This window comes from Apteryx mantelli, chromosome 12 (assembly GCF_036417845.1).
Source record: "Apteryx mantelli isolate bAptMan1 chromosome 12, bAptMan1.hap1, whole genome shotgun sequence".
NCBI classification, from domain to species: domain Eukaryota; kingdom Metazoa; phylum Chordata; class Aves; order Apterygiformes; family Apterygidae; genus Apteryx; species Apteryx mantelli.
Window position 1 is genome coordinate 9,531,751 of NC_089989.1, and position 22,900 is coordinate 9,554,650.

General features: G+C 39.2%; 1 protein-coding gene across 2 annotated transcripts; it reads right to left on the bottom strand.

The window, feature by feature from the left end:
• Positions 1-1,233: 1,233 nt before the first annotated feature.
• Positions 1,234-22,396, bottom strand: HRH1 (histamine receptor H1). Of its 2 annotated transcripts, XM_067303863.1 has the most exons (3): positions 22,135-22,396; positions 7,452-7,586; positions 1,234-5,156 (listed from the first exon to the last, which is right to left on the bottom strand). In XM_067303863.1, the coding sequence occupies exon 3, from the start codon at positions 5,034-5,036 to the stop codon at positions 3,609-3,611; it is 1,428 nt and encodes a 475-aa protein (XP_067159964.1). In that variant the 5' UTR covers positions 5,037-5,156; positions 7,452-7,586; positions 22,135-22,396; the 3' UTR covers positions 1,234-3,608. The 2 variants fall into 2 exon arrangements, with proteins under 2 accessions (XP_067159964.1, XP_067159965.1); XM_067303864.1 differs by lacking the exon at positions 7,452-7,586.
• Between the last annotated feature and the right edge of the window lie 504 nt (positions 22,397-22,900).

A 22,900-nucleotide genomic window follows, 5' to 3' on the forward strand; every position in this document is an offset into this window, starting at 1 on the left:
TTGCTAATTGCACCCCTCTTTTGTGGGTGACTTGTATGATACACAGTATTTGATGTAGAAGTCCAGAATTCATCTCATTAGCCACTAGATGTCACCACTGACATACAAAAAATTGTAAGAATATATTTTTCTGCCTCTTACAAGTGAGGTTGGTTGTTTTCACCACACCTTAAACGAAGTAACATATTCCAAGAAATCTCTTTTGTTCTTTTGAAGTTGTGAGACCTTTGACCTCGTTTATTAACTAGAAAACATTGAAGATATTTTACAGGAAACCACACCTTGAATATTTTCTTGAGGCTCGGCCCCACATTGTAGTAGGCTTCTCCGTTCTTGACCCTAATTTACCTTTCTCTGCTTCACTTACATCCAGAGCCATTTGGAATGCCTACTCCAGTAAAACATACCAGTAAAGCCTGTTACATACCTTGCTAATTGGAAGTTTAAAATAGGCAGTATCCCATTTTCCCATTTTATTATCACCTGTATGTATCGCATCAGAGGAACTTACTATGACAACTTCCCCTGTCTTTATTATTGCCACAGTTACACTGAGATTATGGATAAAAATGAAGGTAGGAAAAGTTCAGGCAGCTTTATTTGCCTAGGTTTAGCTGTTCTGTGTTAAAATGGTCTTCAGTCATACTGGATGTATTCTTTGTAATGATATTAATCACTTTTAAACCAATTTCCAGTGATTTTTTTTATTGCTGTTTCATATATTAATATTTTTTAAAGTCTGAAAAGGCAACTGTCATAATCGAGAGGATAGAACTCTTGATAACTTATAGTAGCCCCTAGACAAGCATGCTTAAACAGTGTAAACTGGTAACTATGGCTGAATTAGTATGCTGCTTTTTTATTTCCTCAGGGCCAGGACCCACCTAAATTACAATCCCTTTTGGCTAGAATTACTCCTGTGTATCACAATGGAAAGAGCAGAACAGCTGTGAATCTGAGCAATTGCCTGTGAGAGGCTCTTGGATTAGAGCATATGTTTCAAAAGATGCTGCATTGTAGTCAAAAGGTTCCAACAGAAGGTGTATTTTGCTGCTTGTGCAGATGCTGCTCCTGCTGTGAAAAAGTAGTTTTAATCCCTGAATGAATTTTGCTGCCTCCATAGTCTGTGTATTTTGCCATATGTTTTCTAGATTAGAGTTCCCTAATTGCAGTTATTCCTGTGTACGACTTCAGACCACAATCAAGTAATCTCTGAACTCTGATACATTCAAATAGACTGAATTTAACTTTATTCCTGTACCACATATTTTCCAAACATCGAAGTATCCATTTATTAAAATGCAAAGATACTAAGGCTTCATTTAATATTGAATTCTTTAAATACAGCAAGTGACATTCAGATGTTTAATTCAGAGATGGAAAACTGACAGAGGATAATAGTACTTTGCACATTATATCCAAAATTTACTTAGCATATTATATCCAAAATTTATGAGCATCATGCAAACCTTATCCTAAGTGTCACATCATGTCATAGTCACTACAAAAGAGGCACATGTGGGACAGAGAGACTCTAAGTAGCTCAAGATCATTAAGTAAGAACACAGAATTCAGAATTTCTCCTCCAAATATTAAATGACTGTTTTTTCTTTCTGATGTAATATATTACACAGAACATCTTTTCAACTTATCCCACCAAACTCTTGACAGTACTCAGTTAAAGGGGTTTCAGTTCCAACAGATCTTTGTTGTTAAGCTAACTGAGCAGTTTCAGAAACAAGGATACACTTCATTCTGGAAGTGGTAAATTCATCAACATGACAGAATGGCAGTGGGAGGACATTATTTTTACACTGAACCTTGAAAATGTCTCACTAATCTTTCCATACATACAAACATATGGAAAAGCTTACATAAACTCACCATTATATACATATGTGACTTTGGCTCTTGACGTTTTCTGGTCCTGGTGTTTCTTTTTAAAACTAACACCATAAAGGCACAGCCATAGCAGTTTCCCCAAAGGCCAGAAACTTCACCGTGTCTGCTCAAAATGTTTCTTTCACTTAGTTCCATCACAGAAGAACAGGAATGCTTTGCTGTTGTGCCACAACCTGGTGTTGAGATATTCAGCTAATACGGGGCCAGATACCTGTTCTGCCTCAATTTTCCTTCCCCCTCCTCAATCAGTGTATGCCTTTAATTTTGGTGTAATTGTACTGGTAACTTGTAAGCGTGCTGATGAGTTAGCCCATTTGACATATGCCACGAGGTACTCTCTTGCTAAAGAACTATGTTTTTTTCCTTTGGTTGCGACCTAACTGCACTTATAGAGTGGTGATTGATTCCTATTGTATGACAGAGCATGTCTACTTTTGAGTAGTATTGTTTGTCCTTAGAAACAGTTAAACTAATGGCTGAGCAAGTGAATTCTCAAAATTAGTAGCATCAACCTTTGCTGCAAACCTCTCGGTCAAGGTTGCCTTCCACGTTTTCCAGGTGAAGCTCTCTGCAGATATGTGTTATTCAATTTGTGGACAAGGCCCTGAGCAACCTGATCTAATGTCAGTTAACCCTGCTTTGAGCAGTAGGTTGTACTAGATGACTTCCTGAGGTCCCTTCCAACCTAAACTATTCTGTGATTCTATGTGACTCCTGAAATATGTAACAGCATTTACATCATGATTTATAAAATGCAATTAAATATAAATATAGAAAAGGTAAACATACTTCATATATTTTATTTCCTGTTTTGCAAGCTTTAGTTGCTGCTGATGAGTTTGCCTTGTTATAGTAAGAAGAGTGTGCCTATTGTAAGGATGAATTTGTTTGTGACTGCATGCTTAATTATTTATCTACTTGTAGGAAGAAAAAAAAAATATGTTGTCCATAACCTACTACATACGACAAGTTTAGTAACAACAGCATACCCTTCTTGAATAGACAGTGATAGTATGTTGAGTTTGGGAAGTCTTAGTAAAATATCCAGGACATAAAAATTCTCTTGTTTTTCATTGAAGTTAACAGGTACTGGTGAAAATAAAGGAAACATGATATCAAAGAGGTATATTACAATCTGACTTGACATTTCAAAAAAGTGTATGATTTGGAGGAAGTTATAAATAAATAGGGTAGATTGTCTCAAACAGTTGAAGCTTATTTTTTTGTCTATGCCACATATCTCCTTTTGCAAGAGATCTCTCTTCACAAGCAATGTGTTCCCATGTTTAAAGCAGTAAGTTGAAAAAGAAAAACATAATTATTTAGCCAGTCACAGAAACCATATTCTATTTCTTCCTTTTCCACAGTTGAATATTTTATAATCACTGAAGATCTCTATTTGTATTTTCAGTTTTTGTTCTACATGATGAAAGAGGTAATCTCAAGCTGTAAAGTGTGTACAACAGTGCAACAGTTCTGAGATTGACCTCAAGTTTTAAGTATTCCTGATCTGAAATAGTTCCTCTTCAAACATGCTAAATCTATTATATGCATGTTTTCTACTTTTACCAACACTTGTTTATAAATTACATTTTTCCAAAGCCACCTACTTTACCCATGGTGTTTGCTTTTGAAACTAGAATATTTTGTTTGGTTGAACTTACGAACTCTTTTTTTGCTCAAAAAATCAGTCCAAAGATAAACTATCAGTGAATGTGAAGGATCTTTTTGAATGTCTTCTTGAAATTCTCATTACAAAGAGGATAGAGGAATGGATTTAAAGTGGAGTTCACATAGCCAAGCCATATAGTGAACATGTGTAATTTGGAAAATTGTTCACGACTACGGAAAGCTATTACCATATATAATATAAAATAGGGAATCCAACACAAAATAAAGGCTGCCATTATGACCCCTAACTGCCTAGCTGCTTTCCTCTCCCTGTTCACATGCAGTTCTTGAATGTGCCTTTTGGAATGGCTATGCAGTCTTCGCCATGTTTTCTTCAGGTAAGTAAGTCCTGTGAAATCCTTGTCCTCAGTCTTTCCCTGAGGGCTGCAGGCTCCTTCAGGGTTAGGATTAGAGTCCTTTCTACAGGAAACTTCCTCTGCAGAATTCTCGTCGATTGATGCATTGCTTAAGTCACTGTCCTGTGAGCATGGCTCCTCTTCATTCTGATTCCCCTCTGTAACACACGCATACTTCTTTCCTGCTTTATCCAGGCCTGGCTTAGACTGGGCAGTGGTGAGAGGGAAACAGCTCCATTTCAAAACTTTGTTGTTACTCTTGCTAACAAAAGCCTTTGAAGACTTGTTGGTATTGCCTAAATGAAGCTTTGCCTCCATATTTTTCAACTGAGGGGAGTTGTGTTGGTCTTTGGGAAGGGTGTTCTCATCTAAGATTTGCTTTTGGGGGCAAGTCTTTTGCTCATCCTTTGTCTTACTATGATGTATGCTTTTATTTTCTGAGAAAGACCGAAATGATCCATCGATGAGCTCTCGGTGTTGACAATGTTTTCGGACAGTCCTGAATATTTTAAAGTAAAGCCATAGCATGATGATAGAAGGCATGTAGAAATTGATGATGGCTGTCAACAATTTAAACCAGGTGACTTCAGAGAATTCAGTTTCACACTTGTTTTCCTTCATTGTCCTTTCCCCATTAGTAGCAAAAACATGCCAGCCTAGAATTGGGATGACCCACATGAAAGACAGCAACCAAGCCCCCAAAATCATTAGCGATGCTCTCATTTTTGTTCTATACTTGAGATATTTCAGTGGTTGCTGAACTGAACGATAACGGTCTATGCACAATATGAAGAGGCTGAAGATGGATGCAGTACTGGCCACATAGTCCATTGACAGCCAGAACAAACAGGCTGGTAGGCCCAGAATCCACGTGTGATTTACAAGATAAACAATATTCAGTGGCATAACAGCTGCACCAACTATAAGATCTGCAATAGAGAGGCTGACAATGTATAGGTTGCCTACTGTTTGCAGCTTCTTTTCAGTTTTCACAGCACATAGTACTAATATATTCATGACAATAGTGATCAGTGAAATGCTACCCAGGAACAAACCTAGAGGAGCTGAGTGAGGGTCAGCTGAGTTCTTGGTTGTGTTTTCTGACATCTTTTGCACAAGAGCACAGAGCAAAAATCAGAGAAGATGCCCAGGCCTTGGCAATTCGCTCTTCATTAACAATCCTGGATGGAATGTTGTTGGACGTCTTTGTGATTTTTATTTCAGGAACTATGGAAAAGAAAAGAAATATGGTCAATCACTGTAGTACTAAAATAAAACTAATAAAACTAATCTGTGCTTCAGCTTAGTACTTTCCCTTTTAGGACTTCCTTCAATAAAAAAAAAAATTTACAACATTTTACAAATGGATAATTTAAAATGTGAAATGTTATAGCTGTGTTATGAAAAGTACTGGAACAATTTCCATGAACCAATCCAAAATGGTTTACAGAGTTATCTCATGGGGATCCTCATAATTATGACCCTGGAATCTGGAGAAGAAATTTCAGTCCTTACTGTCTGAACTTCCTATATATCATTAAATACATAGCTGATCAGGAACCATAACATAACCTATATACTGGCAAACCAGTTCAAAGTTGGTTAATAAAATGAACATGTTTTGTATTAGATATTTTTAAACAAACCAGTGATGATTTGCAAAGTATATCTAATAGTTTGAGAATACAGCAGTTGGGTTTAATTATCCACCAGCAGTAGGGAATTACTGATACTAGTGTCACATGACAAGGTGTTCCATTCAATAAAAAGATTACAGCCAGTATATGCATCTAGTTGATACGGAGATTCTCAAATAACTCCTAAGATTGTAGCCAGTGCCTATGTTTTCATCTGTAGGCAGCAGTTCAAATTATAAATAATGAATAATCTCTTTCTACCCAGTTTATGCTTACACAGAAGATTTCAAACATTTAAAGATGGCAACCCTATTTTATTTCAAATACAAATCAATAACAGTTCAGGGAAAATAATAGGATTTTTGAGGATTAATAAGCACCTTGCAACCTCTCAAATGTATATAAATATATGGTCATTTAGACTGAGGATTATTAGCTTAGGAGTGGTTCGGGTATCTAAGAAATATATACAAGAACTATCCTCCAATTTCAAGCCACCTCACTCCTGCATGCTTACTATTGCTGTTTGCTGCATTAAAGCGGATATTTAACTGGATATTAAAACCCGAAATAAAACTGGAAATAAGTGGAGGTGAGGCTGGATATGTAGCAAAACTTTTACTTTATGCCTAAGAAACTTTTTGTCATAGTTCATCTTGAATAAATGAGCTATTTTTATTTACATAGAAGTTTAGCATGTCATGCATAGAGCCTTCAGAATGACAGTACATATGGAATATTCATAGATCTGAGTATGTACCATATTTCAATAAAAATGTGATTCCTAGCTCATCTTTATTAAGCCATTTTTCAGTATTCCCTCTTCTCAGTATTTTTCCCCTCAGTACTAGTTTCCTTTTTACTGTCTATTGGAGATAAAGATTGATATGTACATTGCTCAATTAAAAAAAATTAACATGTACTGAGGTACAGAACATGGACAACCTAGTAAACACACACCGTGATGTATACATTTGTCCAGTTAGGCTTGTATTCTAGTGACATTCATTTCTACATATTATTTTGCAAGTGTTACCAAAGAGTGGCAGATTTCATTTATACAGATACCAGTGTCGCGTAGCTTTGTGCTTACCTGATCTGCATAGGGAAACAACTATATGTGAATAGTTTGCTCATGAAGGTAGAGGTTATATGTTGAGATCATAGGCCTTAATTGTAAAATGTGTTATTTCTACCATTTTCTAACACAAGCATAATATCTCAAACATTAGTAATGAAAGGGGAAAGGACAGAAAGGAAAAGACAGTGAAGGAATTTAGGGGAAAGAAAAGCATGTTTTCAGAGTTGGATAGATACTGCTATTCCCTTACCCAGAAATTCTCTATGCTTTTGATATCTTCTGCTTCCCAACAGCTAACCTCATGAATTGATCTAGAGTCCAAAAAAGCATTAATAATATTTTAAGTGTTGGAGCATATGATCAGTTGACCAATCCTATCTCTAAGATATATGAGAAAATCAACTGTGAGGGTGATACATATTTTATGCCATTTTTCTCTTATAGTGCTTGTCTAAGTTTAAGTTCTGCTAAATCTCTTAATAAGAAAGGAAATTGAGACCTTTCCACCTATTTGCTCACAATATTTACACAACTAAAACTGAAAGATATGTATTGGATTTCTTATCCTTATTATTCCAAATATGGTCAAAATAACACAGTGCAATGCTTTATTTTATGTTAACTTTATGCTAACTTTATCTCTTTCTTACTCCAGTAATCACTGGTTGAAGTTGGAATGTTTGTGTTCTCCCTTACAAGAGATCAAATTCCTTTTTCCATAAGCTTTACTCATAAGAGTCTGTTATTCTAACAAAAGAGGTGTGGTAGGTATCAGTGGGGTGCACAGGCGGAGAAAATACATACTCTGTAGTGTATGAGCTCAAGATCTGGGTTCTGTAATTCTGTATTCTGTACAGCTTTCAGGTTCTGCCAGGTATGACAGCTAGTCACAGATGTTAAAAGATCAGAGAGGACTTGTATTCATCCTTCAAGCATTTCCTGTTTGATAAAGAGAACAGAAATTATTCCATGTGTCTTAAACCAACATGTTTGGTGACAGGAAATGGTTATATCCCAGTCTGTTATTGTCTTTCCACAGCTATCACTGTAAACTCCCCACTGGAGTTAAGTATATGGGGCACAGTCAAGTCAAGAAGTTGGTGTCAATTGCCTCAGGGACTTTACAGAGAAATTAGTGATCTTCACCCCCACATATTTTCTTTTAAATTTATGGCAAAATAAAAAGAGAGAAGACAACTTTAATTGAATCCTCAACTGAAAGAATATCAGCAACTAAATGTATCTCATTAGACAGCTTTACCCAGTTATTTATGAACTGCTTATGGAATAAATCATAGAGCAGGATACAGTCAAATTGTATGTTGCCTGCTTCTCAAACTTTCCCTTTAGCACTGCTGCAGTGAGATAGGGTAGGATTTAGGAACTGATCTGCGGAATTTGGTCTGGCTTTAGGAGTACTTCTGCTCCAAAGAGCACAGGAAGTTCTAGTTTTTCATCTTTTCTTCTTCCACTCTTGGACTTCTATTAAATGCAAAGTTTTGCTTACTTTGCTCATGGAGAAGAGTGGAACATCAAGCATTATGCTTTACAGGCTATAAAGAACAAGAATGATCTGCAGATCACTTCAGAATGCTAAGAACTAGAAAAAATGTTGGATAAGGCATTTGCCCTTTTCCAAGTGCACATGCTAACAGGCACTCAATATTCATTCTCTGCCTGCTAATGTAATTTTCATCAACATAGCATTTGAGCAGTTCATAGTACCTTACAGATTTTATCTTCTCTACTTTATTGGGAATTGGTCATGTACTATTCAATTTTAAAGTAAAAATGAAAAACAGGTCAAAGTGATCTGCTTAACATACAGGAATGTTAGAGTTTGCTAAAAGCACCTGAGGCTCCTTGGGTCCCCAAACAGTGTCCTAACCACTAGACCTTTTTTTCTGTGCAGGCTGGGGATATATATTCATTCAGACGCAGTAGACAAGCAATATTGATTTAGAAATCAAATACTTAATTTTTTAACCCTTTAATGCAGTCAAGCAACTTAGTTTGCCTTTGACCTTCTGGCATTGTCTGTTGTAATGAGACCAATTACACCATAGCATCTAATTACTGGCTGGATTGAGACTGTACCCAGTAACAAATATATGCAGTATTAATCACTGAAATAAGCTGGCAAGAACTATGAAGTATTATATATGGTGTATCTCTGTGCATATAGACAGCTAGATCTTTCTATCGTTAGAATGTTTCTAGGATGGTGAATTTGTCACAGCTGTTTTTTAAGTTACTCCAATGGTTAACTTGCCTTAGTGTTTACAAATGCATACCTTACTTTTGAGCCTCAAATTCTTACGAGTGACTCTTGTTGGAATGGAGAACTTCCTTATTTATCTTTTGTGTCTTATGTAGATATTCTATTGGCTGTGATTTACTCTTCAAAAAGAAAACAGAGGGTTGCCCTAAAGAGAGCTCTTGAAACCTCAGAGGTAATAGTGTACCTTTCAGTCCTTTACTGCTTCCTGTCTCTTCTCATGTCAACTCTGGATTTCAGACTGAGTTGTAGTAATCCAACATCAATACCACTCATGCCAAGAAAGAAAATCATCTTGCTACCCAGCCTCTTATATGGCAGTGTAAATCTTTTGTTTCTTGTTTCTCTGTCTTTCCCTTTCTGACCAGAAGGACAAGATAAATCCCTGGATGAAAGACAAAGAAAGCAAAGGAAGAAAATTACACTGGAAGCTAACATGTATTTGATTATTAGCCATGACTCAAGTTCTCGCTCTCTCTTTTTCCTCCTCCTATATTACCATTTCCTACAGTGGCTTCTGGTGTCTGTGTTTGTTTTTGATATGGTTTGACACTTTGGTATATACAGACTTCTATTTCCTTGTGTTACTTGTTCTGTATGCATTACCTATTATTAAATACTTATGTCTTAGTCTCTTTCTGAAACCTTATAGTACCTGAAAACTGTCATCTTCCCAGTTTCTGCTGAATTTTTAAATAGTAAAGGATCAAGGATACTCCTTGAAGGACTCTGAAGGAAATGCAGTCACTTGATAAACAATGCGTGATCATGGACTTAAGCTAAAACTAGTTATGTAATGTCTTTGTGTGTGCCATATGTACTTGCTGTTGCTGAGTGCTAGGAAGCTAGATCACGTCTCAAACACATGGCACAAAAATGCCAAGAAATCGTTTTCCCTCCATTTAAATGTCTGTCATCTAATCTAGTAATCTCATTTAAAGATGCTTGGGGTAGTGAGTTTTGGTTTTTTGGTTTTCTTTTCTGGTTTTGGACAAGATTTAGCTTCCTTTAGTTTATAACAGCTGCTATATAAGGCTTACCTTTTTAATTAAAAAAATAATAATTTCACAATTTCTAGAAGTCCAAATACAAGCACAAGGATCCATTAATCTGGGTTGTCTTGTTTACCGCTGACACAGTATTGATGTTCTTTAAACTTTAAGGCATTTTGTCAGTGTTCCAAGAAAGAGCTTAATATCTAAGTTAATCTGTATTTTAGCCTCTCTTGTTGCTGTAGCTTTTTGGATGGGGGTGGAAAGGAAAGGAAGTGCTGTACATCTCAAGCAGTAAATAATCATTCAGTTTTAGGTATTGAAATGGCCTGTATTACCTGTTTTCAGCTTGGTGAAACTGTATGTATAAATGCCTGAGTGTCATCTTAAGTTGGGTCTCATATTTCTCATTGAGTAAAGCATTATTTTGTAAGTTCTATGATGACAATGAAAAAACTAGAATACCTCGGAGATAGATAAACAGTAACTAGGGATTCTTCCCCTATCACCAGGGTTTTCCTCCTCCCCCAGCCCGGCCCCCTTGCAATCTGTGGAAAGAGCAAGAAACACTTTTCCTAACAGGATCCTCAAGCTCTTCAAGCTGCTTCTCTGCCTTGATTGCTCTAATGGTAAACAGCAGGTAGGGATGTCTACCTCTGACTCTTTCTTATTATTCATATATGCAAGATCTAACAGGCTACTCCTTCCTTAATGATAGCCACCTGTTAGTTTGCAAATAAGTTTAGTGCTGTAAACGATAACAAGTTCTTATTTTTAATTTGGGATGTATACATGATGGTTCCTAGAAAATATCTTGATAATAATTTAGACTATCAGGCTGTAGTCTAAGTATTCACATTCTTACTGTGTAAGAAGCAAATGTCTCAAGATTTGTAGAAAAACTGTTGGGAGGAGCACCTAGGACCTTTTGTGGTTCTGCTGATTAAAATGCCTAATGAACACCTCTGAAACAGGCTATAATAGGTGCAATTGAAATGCATTTTTCTAACATTGAAGTATTAAATAATGCATCTGGAAAGCCTTAAGACCTGCTATACTCGCTTTGAGGTAGTGTTTGAAAAATTCATGTTTACTTTAGTTTCAGCAATATATAAAGAACTCCTGAAGAGTTGCCACATTGGTAGGGGAAGATCTATAAGCTTTTTATGCTTGTGATTGCTAGGGAAACTTCCTGATGTCCCAAAGACTGCAGCAGTTAATGGCATACTGTCATTCAGAAAAAATGGACAAAGGAAACAAGACTGAGTAATGACTGTGGATAGTCTGCTCTAACTGTGCCATGTAGGATGTTCTGTCAGTCTGCAGTAATACTTGTATCTTCAGATCCCTTCATATGCAGCGTTCCACTGTTTGTATGTATGTACATCAATTTTTTGCTTAGCCACTTGCTAATCTGATTTCAGAAACAATACTTCAATGGCACAAAGGGCAAGCCAAGACATAGATTTACTGGAAATGGCAGGGAGAAAGACAACAGAGCAGCAGTGCATTAATGTATAGATGGTTCAAACAAAATTGTGCAACAGTTATCGTATTGGGACTTAAAATCCTTCTATTCCAGTGATTGTGGATTCCTAGGGAATAAGCCTGGAATTGGTATTAGTCTAAATATTTTTCAAAATCAAGTTTTAATACTTAGTGTTGTTGCTACATGGTGTTGCTTACTAACTAGAAGGGGATGGAAGGGGATAAAAAAAGGATGTTTAAGGAAAGAGTAAGAAAACTCTTGAGGGTTGAGACCAAAATGGCCTTATTTCTCAGACTCTTTGTAGGGACCTCCTATATCATTTTATGCAAACTTCCAGCTGGTTTTAATTAAGAAAATACAATACACTTAGTTACAAATCTGCTTGAATACTGTTATTTGTTATGCTAAAGATGTTAAGATTAAGTGATGCTTATGGCTTTCCTTCTCTTGGTATGTCTCATCTGTGCACTCTCCAGACAGTCCCTGCCTGAAGGACTGTAGCCTAGCACCAGAGGTGGGGATGGCTGGCTTGTAAAGTGATTAACAAAGTCTGAGTTTTACTTTCTGAAGCTATTTCAAAGAGCCCTTCTGTGTTTGTGATAATCATATTAACACAGATATGTAAAATCTTAACCAGTCTTCAAACCAAAGATGAAGATAGGACAGTCTTAAGGAGAGGAAATTGTACTTTTCAAATTAATCTTCTAACTGAAAATGGTAAAAGAACCCATGCAGGTGAATAAGAGTCTATGGGGCCAAAGGTCTGTTCACAATGCTGGCTGTAGCTGAAGGATTTTTTTAATGGCCTTTTAAAGGTGGTAAAGGGAAAAAGGAAGCATGTGAAGCCTTCTCCAAAAACAAAGATAATCATGCCTTCAAAATGTGCATGTGTGGGGAAGGGAGTGGGGAGGATCTGTCAAATTTTGTATTCTGCATGCAAGTCACTTCTTGTTTGACGTCCACAACCCTAGCTTTCCTGCTTTGACCACTACTCCATATGCATTTGTCATGTAATAATGTGGGTTCTCTCCTGTTCTTCCTGATGCGTTGAGTTGGACTGGCTCCCCATTTGACATGCAGGGGCCCTGAACTGGAGGAGAGGATGCTAAATTGGGGTGAAGCATGTGTGCTTCATGCTGGGGCTGCATGGTGAGAGGCTAGGTCAGGATCCAGCCCTGCTATAAGGAAATGGTGTATCATTTAATCTTGGAGCCTTGGCCATAACAGCCAGTAGTATTCTGAATTTTAGGATTTTCCAAGTAATTGCACAAAATGGCAGTTGTCACACAGATCATTGACTGACTTGCATCATCTAAACTGAATGTTGTGTAGAGATGCACCAACTTCCTTTAAATGTATATTTGGTTGTAGCAGCCTGTCTGATCTTCATGAAGAGAGAAACGCTCCAGAATACATTTGTTACTTGGCTACCCTAGCATATTGTGTTATCACTGGCTTCTTCTTATCCACAGGATACACAACACAAATATGAATCTTATTATTTTCTCCCCTTTCTTGGATAAAAGGATGAAAAATAGCACAGATGCTCTTCTGTAAATGTTTTCCCTTTGCCCCCCTCCCTCCCCCCCAAATGCTAGTCATCTTTCTAATCTAGGCAAGAATATTACGGGATATCTGCAGAGAAAGAACTTGTTATTAGCCTTACAGAATATAATTAAATTTTGTGTCTTCAGACCAAACAGATGGGGAGTGCAGAGCAACAGAGCTAGTTGAGTTATGAAGTGGACTAGGAACAACTGCACTTGACCTACTATGTCATCTTGGGAAATAAACAGTCCTTATGTCCTGTGCTATGCCTGCAGTATCCAGTATCTCCAACGAGCACGACCCCAAGCTACCAGCAGCAGCAGCAGAGGTTATGGCCTACACTTTTGCCCTCAAGAGTCAAACTTTTTAAGTAGGATTAAGAAATGACTATTGAAAAATGAACAAATCCTTTGTAAATTAAGTGCTTATTGGGTGTGACTCTGCAGGGAAGATGGCAGGCATCCATTTGAGTTTTGCTGCCATGGAAGCCTCTTAAAATAGTACTCATCTGACAGCAGAACATGCATCACCTATTTTAACAGCTCAGTAATTCTCCAGTATGCTAGTTTTGAATAAATCACTGCTGAATGTCTGCCTGCATACAGAATAAGCAAGTATTCGACTGACTGCTTTCTGGACTTCTGAAAGAGCTGTGGCTGAACAAGGCTATCAGCTGACCACTAAACACAGCAGTGCTTGGAAACACTCCTCTGTGTTGAAAGATCTCTGCTCTTAATACCTTCTCATAATAATCCCTAGGCAATGCTTGTCAGTATTCCAAGAATATTCTTGCTAAATAGCAAATGAAGAACTTGATAACCTGTCGGCTGTTACCATTTAGATGACCCACTGTCTCAGTCTAAAAAGGATCATGTTTTTTCAAAAAAGTGTTTACAACTATTGAGAAAAGACTGGATTGCATTTACACTTGAGTGTCTCTTGGAGTTTGAAATGAGAGGACTGAATAATCTGATGTCTCAGTGTTTGGCCACTCAAATCTTATTAATCTTCCCAAACTCCTACCCCAATATACTTTCTTTTTTCTTAAGGCCACTGAAAGTGAAAAGTGAATGTTTTATTATATGAACCAACAACCCAACCTGACCTGTAAATATTTCATTCCATGTTTAAATTATGATTCTTCTTTTGTTTGAAGAAACTTTTATCCAACTGATTTTGACACCTGGCTGTCTAGTTCTGCATAATCTTGTGCTGTATATATCTGGTTGCAGAGGCTTTTTAGTAGGTCTTGATGTAAACACTGTCTTGAAGAAAAAAGAGACCAGAACTAAAATAGTGGATGGACACTACCGCAGCTACGCAGAAGCAGATGCAGAAGCTGCTTTACAGCTTAGAACGCACAGACAAAACTACTAAGAGTTCAGAATTGGTGATCTGAGTATTGATTTGAGGAGCTGGACACCTTGGAAAATGGTGCAGACTTGTCATATCCCAGTGGTGACTGACAGGAGTACTACGCTTGGGAAGGGCAAAGACAAGCAGACTATTTCGGAAGTCTTCTCCACACTTGCATTTCCAAAGAGAGTGAATGATCTATTATTACTATAATAGTAATAATGACCTATTACTTCTATAGCTCTAATCACTCTGCTCTTTTTCTCCTGGTTCAATCACTTGTCTAAATAATGCAGTGAGTAAGTTGTATAGTACTAGATCGAGAGCAAAGTGGAATAGAAGAAATAATGGAGTTACTTCCACGCTCTTAAAATATATTTACACAAGTATCCCTAGGAACAGACAGGCAAACTGTCTGGAAGTTTAGAGTAAGTGCACATGGCAACGCATTTTAAACTACAACAACTTGAGGCTCATTGAACTCGTGTATCCACTTCTGTTCTGAACGTGCATAATTCTCTCATGCTAAGAGCAGTGACTGGAGGACTGCTTAATGCAGTATTGCAAAGGGACTAGAAAAAGGTCATCATATCTGCCCTGTTATACAGGAACTGTATTGCTTACCTGTTGCCTGGTCTGTGACTTCAAATTTATGCTTATTCCTCTAGCCTTGGTTAGTGATGTTATAAAGCAGACCTTATGAACAACCAAAAGACAAAATGCTGAGCCTATCATGAAGGGTACTTTAAGTTTTTTACTAACTTTGTGTGAAGCCTTTCAAGAAAAAAAGGTATTTGTGATATAACTGTATGATATACTGAATTTGTAACTTGCTTATGTAGGAAAAGCTGTAAGAATATTTGTGTGTCTGTATATGTGTGTGTATATGTATATATATATATATTTTTTTTTTCCTTCAGTCCAGTGGTTCTACTGTGCTGTTGCCCTTTTTGTTTCCTATAGCTGTACATTAGGGTATAAACTGTCAGGATTGCAAATAAATACTTCTGCTTTTTTTTAATTGAGGAAATACTCAAATTGACTGAGGAAATCATTCAAACTGCAAGAGAATGTTTGGGCAGGCTGAAATAGTTTGAAAACATAAGTGAAAGTCCGGCTTTGTAGGTGATGCTTGAATTGATTGAACTTGATATTTTATTTTTTAGCTTTTACAGAATCACTATAGTTGCTGCTACAGCCACATGCATCAATCAAATTGACATCCTGCACATTGATGTCAACACACAGCTTTTTCTGATATGCTGTTCTTCATGCTTTTATTTGATTGGGGGTGGTCGCTTTACTGAGAATGAATTTATCCACAGTTTCAGCTATCTGCCATCAAAAAGCTTAGACCTCCACAACCTTCTTAAATAAAAAGCTAATGTTTTAGGCTGAATAACACAAATTCTCATGTACAGTCATGGTAACCTGTTATTTTTATAGACACATCATCTTGACTCCTCTAAATTTTTATAACAAGGACACAACTGTGTAAGGAAACTGTATTGATGTATGAGTTGCTACAGCACTGTCTGAGCTCAAATCTTGATTAGGCTGCCGTACCATGTCAGCTTGTGAAAAGGCTTGTCTCCTTCACAAATAACTAGTCTCTTTTGGCAGCCTGACCTTTTGCACCCCTTACTGGTTTACTGTGCTCTGCATTGGATTTCTTTTCCATTCCAACAAAGAAAACTGGCGTGAGCAATTTGTATTAGAATATTATAGTAGTTTATGTTTGCTGATCTTGTACTCTTTTAATTTTAAAATAATGTGCTGGGCTGCTCATACGTTGGAGCAATTCAGCTGGTCCCAGCGCATTCCCTTGAGATGGCAATGGGGTATTTGACCTTTCAACGTAGCGAACAGTTTATCTTCTCTCTTATGAATGCATGTGACTGCAGGGGAACTGGACAAACTACTACAACCAAATTCATTTGGTAAAAATGGGAGCTAGAAACTTAATGGTACAAATGCAGCTTTACTCTCAAGCAATTGAAAGTGTGAGATGTTTCTCTCTCCGGTTGCGTATGCACAAGGATATTGATCTGAGGCGGCTGGACATGGAAAGCGTGATTTACTTATTGCTTATGGCTTGTTTACAAGAAACATCTTGTAAAAGAAATTCTGAAACAAATCTAATCCAAATCAGTTATTTAGCCTAAACTGATACTGATTTGGGATCCTTTCATCAGGTCTTATGTTTCTATTCTTGGGCGCAGCCAAACACAGCCAGTTGGTTTTGAAGTCTAGACTCATGCTAGAAGGGCCAGCTCTTGAGCAAAGACTGATAGTAGAAATACTCCTGTGGAGGTTCTTGCTGTCATTAGTATAACTAGAGCTCCATCAAAGCTCTCTTCCTTGAGAAAGTGGAGTCTGTCCTGGGAACATCTTTATTCTGTTTTGATCTTGCTATGTGTTCCTATACCTCCATGTTCTTCATCTATTTTAATAAACTTGATTATTTGTTCTCCCCAGATAACAAGAAATGTGACTTGTACAGTATGGTTTACATAAATATGATGCTGAGAACTGTATGTGAGTCCCAGAAGTATGTGCTACAGTGTACAAAAAAAAAAAAAAACCTAGGAGCGCGATGGTTGGTAGGCATATTCTTGTATCAGTCTGACTATCAGAAATGGAAAGTGAATCCAAAGTACAAGTACGTGTTAGTCTGAGGAAGTGTGCACATAACTAATATGTAAGACACTGCAAAATATCAAATCTTCTTTCGAAAAATAAAGTAGGTAAGTTCTCCCTCACTATTTAAATAAAGTGACATACCCCCAAAAGTGAAGCTTATTGTATATTTAATATGCCTTCCTGTGTAGAGAAATCTTCTTGTGACTAGAAAACTGATGGCAATACTACTGGCAATAGTAGTATTTAATTGTACCACCATAAAACTGATGCATGTCTTAATTAAGCTGCAGAGATGAACATATGATTTAATGCTATAGTAATGTATTACTCTAAATATGAAGAGGCCAGGGCAAAACAGGAAGCAAGAGGCCAGGGCAAGACCAAATTCAGTCCTGTGAAGTTTGGCTTGGTATAAAATCATTACAACACAAAGTCTTTTTACAGCCCTTATGCAAGCTGCAGCTGCTCTGCGTGACTGCTGAAAAGATGATCGAAAGAAAATAGGCCTGACTGAAGGGAGAGTACCTGATTTCCCCCTGCCTTGTTTCTCTGCTTTTAATCAAATGTCTTTGATTAACAGCAATGAGTAGTGGTTCTGGTGGAGCTTCTAAAACTTATATTACTAGTGGAAGGTTAATAAGTAGTACTGAAGGGGAAAAAAATCTTTTCAATATTTTCTTCATCACTTTTGGTACGCAAGTCTTACTCTGTGCATACTATTATCTACAAGCAGTTTATCATCAATACTCTCGGCTTTCACATAGTGTTAATGGATAAGTCCCTTAAAACTGTTTTTTTTCCTTGTGTCTTTATGGCACTGACTTCACGTCTTCTCTTTCTCTTTTCTATTTCTTCTCTTCAGAAGATACAGAACTCACTGCTGAGAGCCTAAATGAATTACAGAATTCTGCAGTTTTATACAGTATCTACTAATTCATTACACTGTTTAGGGTTCTTAACTTTTTTGATAAAGGAAGAACTGAATTTTTGGGAGCATTATTTTCAATGCATAAGTAAGGACAGAGCTTCTGTGTCTTTGAAATCGATACATATGTGAACTCGAGTTCATATGTTGCAGATCATATTCTGCTTAACTGAATTTTCATTATTCTGATACTGATGTATTATACAGTCCTGTTACATAGCTACAAGAGACATAAACCAGAAGTTGAAAGGAGGCCTGAAAAGCAGAGGAAGGGTATATGAAAGTGTATTGCACCCATACATTTCAATACATTGTGTTCTGTGTCAAAGCCACGATATTCTGCTCTACCAGTCCTGTGCTTCAGTATCTCTGAGATTCACCAGATCTTTCCTGATCCATTCTCAGTTCTTAGTTTAGAGAAGAAGGCGGGGGGAAAGTAATAGCTGGCCTGTATGATTTGCATGAGATCTACAGGAATAATATCAGGAAACAATTATTAAAAGTCTCCTGGCATTCAACTACTGACAGAACCTAGGCTAGGAAACACTTTTTTTTTTCTGCCTCTCTTATAAAAAGTCCTGATGCATTTCATAACCTAGATAGTCTTAATTTACAGGAAAGCAGTTACAGGCTCATCATTTATTAGCAGAATCAGTGAATATGGAAGCTTCTATGCTGAACATCTTGAAAGCAATCTAGGAAAAGGAAAAACAAACAAATGGGCACTGTAGCTACTTAACTGGAAAGAAGGGGAGATTTAATTTTTAATGATGACACATAAACCAGGGTAGTCTGAAAATGTAGCTTCAGTATCTTTCACCTTCTGGTTGCATGAAGTGAGAAACTCACTGGACATCTTCCAAGCTGAGTAGTGCTGCCATCTTCTGATGACTGACCATTCATTTCTACATACGTTAGTACTCTCAAGTCTCACTTTCTACTGATGTATACATGTTGTCATCAGCAGCATAATCAGCTGCTTAAAAAATTTCTGGTCCAAAAAAAAAATTTCTGGTCACTGTTGCACTAAAAAATGTATTTACAATCTGTTCCCTAAAAAAATATATTTTTAACATCTGTGTGTCTTTTCCTGAAATTATCAAGAGAGATGTACCTTTTTCCCCTGCTCTGCCTGGCTTTTTTGATCAACCCAGAACTGGACCTGTATGAGCATGAAAACCAAAAGTCCTAACAGAAGACAGACACATTCCAAAGAAGGTTCTGACCTTTAAAATGTAAGCTCAGAATCCTATTAAACTCTTGTTTCAGTGGCTCAATCTGCTTCCCAAAGTCTTCTTAAATATCTTTTTTTTTTCCATGACAAAAAGACCAATCTTGTTCCTATGGTTCCCATATATGGATGACTTTTTTTTTTCCTCCCAGAGATTTGGAAAACTCCCATCATGACTATAATCTTAAAGCTTCCAGATATGGTATTAAATTGCCCTCCTAGCCTAAACAGACTGCTGTAGTAGTCTAGTTCAGCATAAATATCTTCATCAGTGTGTGATCTCTTGACAAACTGTTATTTAAGCACTTAAGTACTGCAAAATGCTGAAGAAGTTTCATCTTCCAAGTATTTTCTTTTCCATTAGCTGTCTATAAAAAAGAGACTTTTGCTTTAAGAGCTAAATAATTTAGTAATTGTTGTTACAGATGAAAATTCCTTTTTACTTTGGTACAGTAATAAGGCTGTGATGCAAAAGTAAATTTGTAAAAGCTGTAAAAGCTTTTACAAATCGGGCAATTTCCCAGTGCAGTCCTGTCTCTAAAGCTGAGTAGCAACAGTGGTGCCTTCTTCCTTGGAACCTATTCTGTAACTGGAATCTCCAACTTGCTAAAGCACAGGACATATTTCAAGCAAGGATAGCCTGGTATCTTCAGAGTCTTTGGATTCTATCTTCTGTTACTTCTTATTCCAATCCTTGCCCTACAGTAAATCTAGCTGTATGCTTTTTAAATATTTCTGCATCAGAACTACAGTACACTCATTTCTAAATATTATTGCTCAGTGAAATTTGTCTGTTTCTCCCCAAGTAACTCAGTGAATCATTGTCAGAGAACCAAAAAAGGAATGTGTGCAAATAAGGGTTGTTAGTCCTTTAAACACTGAGGCTGCATACTGATATTCTATCTGCTATTTGCTCTGCACATTACTTGCTTCCAATAGAAACAGCTGGGTTTAGATAAAGAAAGCTTCATTGTCCAATAAAGAATGCATTAACCACTTATAAAATCTGACAAACTCATCTGTGATTAACTTCTTGGAATTCTGAGGAGGAAATGCTAGAAACGTGGAGTCAACTTGCTTTTGTTTTATAACAAGTGAGGTAACAACAGCAAAGAAGGATTTCTTAGGATCTAAATCACATCCATCAAGATACTCTTTTCTCTAAGCTCTTAGTACACATGTTGAAGAATCCAATGTTGCTGTCCTTCTAACCCCCCCCCCCCCAAAAAAAAAAGCACTTAGAGCCCTCCTCTCCTTAGAACTAGTTTCTGGTCAGGATAAACATCAACTAGTTTATAATCATGCTAATACTGTAATTTATAATATGAAATGCCTTTATAATAATTATTAGGATCTATAAAACAATCTAAGCCATAGAGTAGTGTTTCTAATAGTTTTTAAACAACAGATTGAACCCTTTGTGAATCTTCCTTTAAAAAAAGGCTAGAGAAGTTTTGATCAGTGAGAAATTTCTTCAGCAATTCAGTGAAGTGAACTTGCCTAAGTGAACTTTCAGTGCTTTTAGGCTATAAGCAAGACTTCATTACAAAAATGCACAGATTTGTCTAGAAACCTTTCTGTGTAAAATCCTAGTCGATGTGAGAACTCACCTGTCCTTGTACTGTTAATCAATCAAAGTAAACCCCAGTTAGTGAAAGGCTTAATCCTAGCTCACTTAAATGTATTAATGTACAAAATAATTTCTTCTTTGTCTCTAATAGGAATATACATTGAGCTGTCTCTTAAACAGCTAGTAAACTTACAGCAGTAATATGAGTTCCTTCGTATTTTAGTAATAACTCTTTTAACGCTTCAAGTCATCATCTTTTTTTTTTTAAATGCATATCTGATGTGCTGAATTTGACCACTTCCCACCCCTCTCCAAACAGGTTTGATGTTGATTGTTGGATTTTAAACAGATGACTAAAACGGAGCACAAGTCCTGCAGAATAGCGGAACACAAGTTCTCTTACAGCTAGAGCGCCTGACGCCTTGCAGGTAAACAGTGTAGAGGCCGCTTATCCAGGAAACTTAATTCCTCTCCATCATTCCTGCCTGGTGTCTGTGAAGGAAAGGCTGGAGAGGCTACATCAGGAATTGCTCACAGTATAGGCTTTAGAGCATGTTGTGTCCCTACTATACCCACTTCTCCCATTCACCACCCTCCAGATGGGGTGGCTTTTTACATATTTGAGAAATGCTACCATGTCTATATGGGAATGAATGCATCTAGAATTTTTCACTACCTGAAAATGTAAGATTGCTTGTTTTAAGGAAGAAATAGCGGCTAGAGTGGAGGGAGAGGAAGATTTGCCCGAATGTTTAACTCCCTGCCTGCCCTCCCCTTTCTGAAAGCAAACAACCCTCTGCCTCATCTCCCCCCTTCCTCAGCCAGGTGCTCTTCCATGGATACTCTGGGTTTGTCAAAAGAAAGACGCATAAAATAAAAGCATAAGTATTTTAGAGCTAGAACAGAAACTCACCCTAACCTCTTTATTCGAAGTAGCTAGTGTGGCCGTTAAGCTATATGGAGAACCTCGGCTTTCCCAGATCCGTGTGGTTCCCCCTTTCATCTGAACTTCTGCTCTGAGCTCTGTCGCTCGCTGGATGCGCTGGGCTGGGCTCCCCGCCGCCCGCTCGCCCCCGGCCCCCTCCGCCGCTCCCGGGTTTCCAGCTGGCACCGGGGGCTCGTGGCGGACCCCGGCTGAACCGGGCACCGGAGCGAGCGCAGCCAGCCCGACCCTGCCACGCGCGGTTCGGCGCCGGCGGCGCACGCGGCCAGGTGCTAGCTAGGAGGAGGCGGGTGGGAGCAGGCAGCTTCTGCCAAGTGCTCGCAATTAGCACCTGGGAAGAGTCGTTAAAAATGAAGGTGCTTCCCCCCCCCCCAGTCCCTCCTACCTGTGCGCAACGCTACCGCCGCGTGTCGAGGCTGCCGTGACCGGGGAGCCGCGGCTCCTCCGCGCCCGCCGAGGTGAGCGCGCCCGGCCCCGCCGCCCCACGCCCCGCCGCCGGGCTCGTCACTCACCCGCTCGCCGCGCGAAGGGAGGACGCGAGCGGGCCGCATGGGGCCCGGCAGCGCCGCGCCGTCGGGAAGCCGGGCCGGGCGGCGGCGCGGGCAGTGCAGGGGTTGCGGGGGACGGAGGCAGCCGCGCTGCTCGCTGCTCCCCGTCGTCGTCCCGTCGCTTCGCAGCCGGCATCCGCGTCCCGTGGCTGGGCAGGGCCGGCGGGCGTGCACCGCCTGCCCCGCCGCACCGGTGCGGGGCTGCCGGCAGGAGGCTCTGCCCCCGCGGCAAGCGCTCGCCTCGGGGCCCGGGCAGCCGGCGCAGAGCTCGGCTGTGCCCGCCGCCACCGCCGCTGAAGCGCTGCCTCCCCGCTCGCTACGGCTTTCTCCGCCGCGGGCCAAGTGCGCTGGCGCCCTGGCCCTGCGCTCCGAAAATACCCCGAGCGACCGTGGCGGGGGGGCGGGTCAGTGCCGTGCCGCGGGCCGCCAGGAGAAGGCGGTGAGGGGCGGCTCCGGGGTCGCCCCGGGAGCGGCAGCCGCCTGCCGGCTCCCCTCGCAGGCGGCCGGCGCGTTGGCCGGGGCGGCCAGCCGCGCTCTCTGCTCGGCTTGCTAAAATCAGTCGAGGGCGGGTCGCTTTTTCTCCCCCGGGTGACAGGAATCCCAGTCCGAGGGCGCAGCTTGGCCGAGGGCGGCAGGGCCTCGGCGGCTCAGCGCCCCGGCACGCGCGGCACCGGGGCAAGCGAAGCCCTTGGCAGTTGTATTTCAGTCTGTAATGCGTAAATGACTTCAC

Excerpts from the sequence above, each read along its gene's own strand:
- HRH1 (XM_067303864.1), bottom strand. The coding sequence starts at position 5,036 with ATGTCAGAAAACACAACCAAGAACTCAGCTGACCCTCACTCAGCTCCT.